Source organism: Nematolebias whitei, chromosome 10 (genome assembly GCF_014905685.2).
Source record: "Nematolebias whitei isolate Nwh7 chromosome 10, NemWhi1, whole genome shotgun sequence".
Taxonomy (NCBI): Eukaryota; Metazoa; Chordata; class Actinopteri; order Cyprinodontiformes; family Rivulidae; genus Nematolebias; species Nematolebias whitei.
This window is the reverse complement of record NC_056507.1, coordinates 34,097,604-34,104,056: the sequence shown is the minus strand read 5'-3', so window position 1 is coordinate 34,104,056 and position 6,453 is coordinate 34,097,604. Positions and strand designations below refer to the sequence as shown.

General features: G+C 37.3%; 1 protein-coding gene across 1 annotated transcript in view; it reads right to left on the bottom strand.

Moving 5' to 3' along the window:
* Nucleotides 1–768: 768 nt before the first annotated feature.
* The window catches only part of LOC119415830 (coiled-coil domain-containing protein 136), a gene marked incomplete in the record, with an annotated part of 48,586 nt that continues 42,901 nt past the window's right edge, over nucleotides 769–6,453 (bottom strand). The window contains 2 exon segments of the mRNA XM_037683002.1: nucleotides 769–2,633; nucleotides 4,650–4,762. Coding sequence (XP_037538930.1) covers nucleotides 2,621–2,633; nucleotides 4,650–4,762 — 126 coding nt within the window.

Sequence of the window (6,453 nt, the reverse complement as noted above, 5' to 3'; positions counted from 1 at the left end):
ATAATTTTAAGTATTTTTGAATATTTTGTTATTTATGTAGCTGTGTGTGCGTGACTAAACCCAAGCAGGAGACACGTCACAGAGCTACATGTGTTGACCTGGACAGTTGACATTTTATCTCCACAGACTGCCCACGGCCGCTTTCACAGTCTGCTTTTCACCTTTTTTAATTAGCTTTGTCCCTGTTAGCCTGTCAGATGAATACATTAAACATTTAGGAAGGGATTTGGGGTGAATTTGCTGCACAGATAGGACCAAAGCCAACGGCAATTTGATTAGGCCATTTAGGCACTTTTTAATCCTTTAGCTGTAGCTCTGACACAGAATGGGTCCTGGTTCAGGATCCTAAGGGAGCAGACTTGGGAAACTAATTTGCTTTAAAAGGAACAGAAGGCTACACAGTGAAGCTTCTTTTATATTTTTACACAGATTCCCAACCAAGATACTTTGAGTTCATTATCTGAAGCTAATCTTAGTAAAGCGTGAGCTGTGGCGGTGCAGTAATGAGTGCAGTTTTAGAGGTCTCATCAGAGACGTTGACACACCAGCTCCTGCCATCTGCCAAGAAACGACCTGAGACCATTCCACGTCTCTGAAGGAAGATTATTAATACCCATACACGCCTGTAACACGACACCAGCAACGAGATGGTTCTTACTCTGGATGGATGTTTTCATGAATGGAGCTCCCAGCGAGACCTCAGACCTTGTGATCGTCGGTGAGACCAGCACCCAGGAAAAGACAGGAGTCAGACGCCATGCTTGGGTTGGATATATTTATTTCCTCAAGTCATTTGCAGTGCAAAATAGACCTCCAAGTAACAAAATAGTCACAGATATATTGAAAACAACAATGCAGACAGGTAAAGCAGCAAGCTTTGAAACACGGTGCGACATAGAGCCTTCTGAAATGATGCTCTAAAATAAACTCAGAAATAAAGAAGTTTTTACTTGTACAATATTTTTAGGGCTTCACTTCCTACTGTGAATTGGTCTTGTGGCACATCCTCAGTGTTTATGCTCACACGTGGAATGCTTGTTAAGGTTCAGTTGAATGATAAATGTCTGAGAGAAATGTTCGGTTTTATTTCTAAAACTCAGCCAAGTGAAAAAATGAGTTATTTTGTGTTTCCCAGCAACTAGTGTCAGCACCAGTTTAAATGGTTACATGGTGTTTGAACACGGGTGGGTGGGGGTAGAGAAAATGATTTAAAATACTAATAATGAATAAAGTCCCCATAAATAAACATAGCTTAGAATTTGGTTATCAAATATATGACACTCTGTCAAAATAGAGTAAACTTTCTACAAAGCTAGTACAAATGGACTTAAGAACATTATTTCTCCCATAAGTGCTTTATGTCACGTCTATTTACATGAATACAAAGTAGCACAGAACCAACATAAATACTGAACTTCTACATTTTCTACCATGCTTGTTTAACCTCTAAAAAACTGTCACAAAAAAGAACATTTCACAAATGTAAACAGATTCCTTCAACACATAAAATGCAATTAATGCTTCAAATATTTCTTGTGACGTCTTCCTATTTACACATTTTGAACCCTCAAACAAACCAACCGTGTCCATAAATCAGATTTATTTCATCTGTGGAAAGAAATCAGTCAAGTTTGTTCGTATTTTACAAAAAACAACTGGCGGTCCATTCAAACTGTGTACCATGAGAAAGCTGAAGAACCATTTTCTACATTCATCTCAGAAGAATAAGCCAATTAAATACCAACAGAAATATAATATCTAGTTGACATGGAGCTGAAATGTAAGAAAAGATGTCCACAGCGCTCATTTGGGCCCCCCAGAGTTGTTAAAAAAAACTTTTTCTAAAAGACTGAAGATACCAAGTTAGATCATAAAAATGTCCCTGTACATTAGTTACTAATAAAAGGATGACTTCATATATCAGAGGTTGCATTACAGCAAGGATTGTCAGGGATTCAGTTATTTGTATGTTTTAAATAAATGAATCAAAATCTAAAGGAAGGTCTGCGTAAAACAAATGTCTTGATCTGTGATAAGTATCTGATCTCTAACAGCTCATTTTCTGAAAGTTTTACATGTTTATTTTCAGCGAACTCAGCGTCCTGAACATCTGTCACTATAATCAAGCAAAATTCAACCAATAGAATAAATAAAAATAGCTAAATTAAATTAAGTCTGTTTAGTGAGCATTAACAAGTCAGACCTTCATATTGTCACATTGTTAAAAGAGAAAAACATCATGTTTGTTGACCAGAAGACAAATGACACCTCACAATACATTTATTAGACATAATAACTCCATACGTGGGCTGAAGGTCAGCTCATTGTCGTCAGTGCTTTCTGTCTGCATCGTTCTCCGTCTGTGTGCGCCTTTGGTACCGACTCATTAGACTTAACCCATTCACATGTTTTCTACCACTGTCACCAGTTGTATCACATTTAAATAATTCCTGTTTAGTCTATGGACGTGGTGGGAGAGAACGAAGGCTGGTCTGAAGCAGACGTCCACCCGCGTGCAGCTGTTTCCCATCCAGTCAACATCGCACGAAGGCTCTCAGGAAGCTAGCCATGGCTAGCATGAGTGCAGTGGCTGCAGTAAGAGTCACAATGGAGTTCCAACCTACCTCACTCCCCTGAGGGAAAACATGACAAGAGACGCATTAAGAGCCCGTTGTGACTTTCTGTCTTCTATAGATGATTCAAGACAAGCGTCCACATTTTAAGAAATCTAAAGCTCTTAAATCATCACAGAGTAACTTGATGTTTTAAAACAAAATTAAATGAAATACAAGACACAACTAAGTATTTGTTGATACCCAACATTAAATGCTGCCTTTGTTCCCACTGGTTGTGGTAAAGGGTTTTTGTTTTTCTTTCAGCTGCTCCCTTCTTCAGGGGTCACCATGTGAAAGATTTGGTAATTGTTTTACACCGGATGCCTCTCCTGACACAACCTGGACTCAAACCAACAGCCTCAGAATTACAAGACGGCCGTGCTACCCACAGAGCTACAACGGCCCAGGGTAAAGTCCTGATTACTTCCCCCAAACTACAATTTATTGTTTTCACATTTCCAATTATGTACAAGCTGAATAAACACGAGATAATTGTTTTGATTTGTGAGTTTAAGATGAGTGTAAACTTGTCAGAATTAAATGTGTTATGTGACTGTTAATCCATGAACTATGCACTTTAACAAGGAAAATAAAGAATAAATGATGACTTTTCTGATTTGAATCATCATTTTTGCAATCCAAGCATGGAGTTCTAATGTTGTTAGAAGAATAAGAACAAGAACAAGAAGAACAAGAAAAAGAAGAACCAAAAGAAGAAAAAGAACAAGAACAAGACAAACAAGAACAAAAACAAGAGCAAGAAGAACAAGAAGAACAAGAAAAAGAAGAACTAAAATAAGAAAAAGAACAAGAACAAGACAAACAAGAACCAAAACAAGAGCAAGAAGAACAATAATAAAAACAGAACAAGAAGAACAAGAACAAGAAAAAGAAACATTTTTAATAAATTAGGTTTAATATTGAACTGTGTCAATATTCTAACAGTTTTTGCTCCAAGAGTCTCTGGTTGGCATCTTTCGAAACAATGAAAAAACAAAACATGTTTATGTGTTTGAAGTTTTAAATAAAAATGGATCTCTTAAGAGGCAGGATCATAAAGTGAGCCTTTCATACAAAAGGGGAAAAAGCAAACCTGACGCAAAGTTTCTTAACTAAAATAATGTTTTTTTGAACAGTAATCCCGTTTTAACCCATCTATAATTAAATTACACATAAATGTTCACATTACTTATATTACTGATTATAAGACAAATATGTGCAAATTTCTGAATCTTTGAAGAAAACAGTGAAGTGTATTTCCAAAAGCTGTAAAAATGTATAAAACAATTTAAAAAATGTCGTGCCCTTTGCCTCTCAAGAGAAGTATTTTGTATTTTTGTCAAACTGCCCACCTGTCCCACCACAATGACCTTTAAAGTACACATTAACAAAAACCATCAAATCTAATTAAAAGAGTATTTTCATTAGCTGATAATATTTTCTGTAATTTCCTTTGTGTTCCCACATGCACCAAATAAGCCCTGACCACAAAGCCTCGTTGTTTATATAAGCTAAAGGATTATTTTCACTTAAATACCAACAAAATTACCTCTGGAAATATTTTATTACATTTGTCTGTAGTGTCTTTTTTTTTCCTAAATAAAATATGTACTTCACTTGTTCAGTAAACATTTGTAATCTGCTGAGAATAAATTAAATTCTTTCATTCAGCCTAAAAATTAGGAGCATGCTTTTTAATATTTGTTCTTCACTAAGAGTTTAATTGTTTTAGTTGAACTCGAAGGTTTCTTTTTTGAAACAAAAATTAAATATTAATTTGCTGCCACGCATCCCTGGTGTCTAACTGAGCTGCTTTCTGCTCATGGAGGAGCAGACTGTACTGGAGTGCTAATTAATTTCCAGAAACAGTTTTCCCTCTCATCACAGAATCTGAAATAATATCAAACTAAAACTGCAGCTCTGCAATGCTCCATAAAAAATAGGCCATTCAGATTTTCTTGGTGCCGTTTTGGATGAACTAACGATCCACTTTGTGTATATTGTGCATCAAATAGTGACAGGTTCCTCCCATACCTTGCTCTCTGGGACGCCAGCTCCGACAACCAGCACCAGACCACAGCCACAATTATAATCATTCCTATGAAGGGGATGGAGAGAACAGGGTGCTCAGACGGATGGATGAATCTCTGAGGAGGGAACAAAAACAAACACAAACACCATGGGGATGAGGGGATGAAGGAGTGAACTGAACAGGTAAATTAAACAAACGTACGGAGCTTCAACAGGTACCACGACAAATGCAAATCAATGAACTGAAAGTGGGACATGACTGGTGTGAAGGGTAGTGGAGGAGATGAGGTGATTTTTATTTTCCATTTAACAGCTATGCATAACTTATTGATGACACAAACATCAGATCGATGTGAGTATGTGTGCACAGGATTGTGTGGCATTTGTTGGTGGTGTGTGACAAGAAGAAGGACATACAGTGTGAATGTAGCATGTGAAGGTGGTTCATTCTCTCTATCCTCGTTATGCCGATCATTTGTTTTTATGGCAACGTTTGTCGTCCAACAGGCTGAGAGGTCATGGACATTCAGAGAACAAGGACAGCGTCAGAGACAGGCACGGGTGGACAGTTTGACACAACGCACACACATCTGGCTGGTGTAGACAAAACACAGAGTTTTCCGTTTGGCTCTTTTGTTTGTTTACAGACAATGTAGCTTTTTTTTTTTTTTTTTTTTTTTGCCAACCTTTGTCCTGAACAGAAACTATTTTGGGGGATTAATAATTAAAATAATCCATCTGTATCATAAAATATGAACAGGATAGCACTGATGATCATGGCTTTCTAAGTTTTTAGAAAGCAACACACGGAAAACAAGAAAAGCTTTTTAAATGTCATAATTAAATATATTGTGCAGTTCTTCAGTTAGACAGCAGCTCACGTCTAAAACCAAAGTGAGCTAGATTTGTTCAAAAGTAATTATTATGTAAAAGTATACAATAGTCCCTCATTTATTGTGGGGGTTCCGTACCCTGAAGTCACGCAATAAGTGAAAAACTGTGAAGTAGAGATAGTAGTACAAGTATTAAGTAGTAGTTTTATTAACCGATATAGATATTTCATATACTTTTCTTTGTCAGAACATATTCCTCTTATTTAGGCTTATTTGCTACAAAAATAGTGTAACAGCTGTAAGAGCTGGTGACATATATTCAGTAACAGCCATATGCATGGCAATTTAATTTATATTAAATGAAAAGTGTTAAATGTTATTTATCAGCATTAGTCACCTGCGATGCTGTCTCACTTGTGGAGGCTTGTTCCAGGTTCCTAGCTGCAGTGTGGGATCTTCTGCACTCTTGTGCATGAAGGACAGCCTCTTTAAGTTCAAAGTTTTTGTCTATCCATTGTGCTGTAAGACTAATCATGCTAACGGGCTAACACGACGTCCAAATGTCTGTGTTAAAACTCACCCAGCAAGTCGTGCTATCGGCTATTAGCTTCTCAATGACGTCAGAAATGACGGCTTGTAACTCGAGTAACGTTACGTCAGAAAAATATCTCAGACTGAGGATGATTTAGCAAGTCTCAACGTAGTTCATAAATCTTCGGAATCCGACATCCTCAACGAAAAAAACCTTCCACACTGCCGACATTTCGAATTTTCCTCTCCGCCATGAGACCAGGTGACATCATTGCATTGCGCTGCCACTGTAACGTCATCACGTTGTGCTGCAGCTGCAGGCAAAAACAGCGCCTTTTATATCGGCAACTTATTTTAATGGAATGGTCGTGTCCGATATTGAAATTTAACGCTAATTTCAGCCGATACCGCCACCATGCAGATAATATTATGCATACCTAATA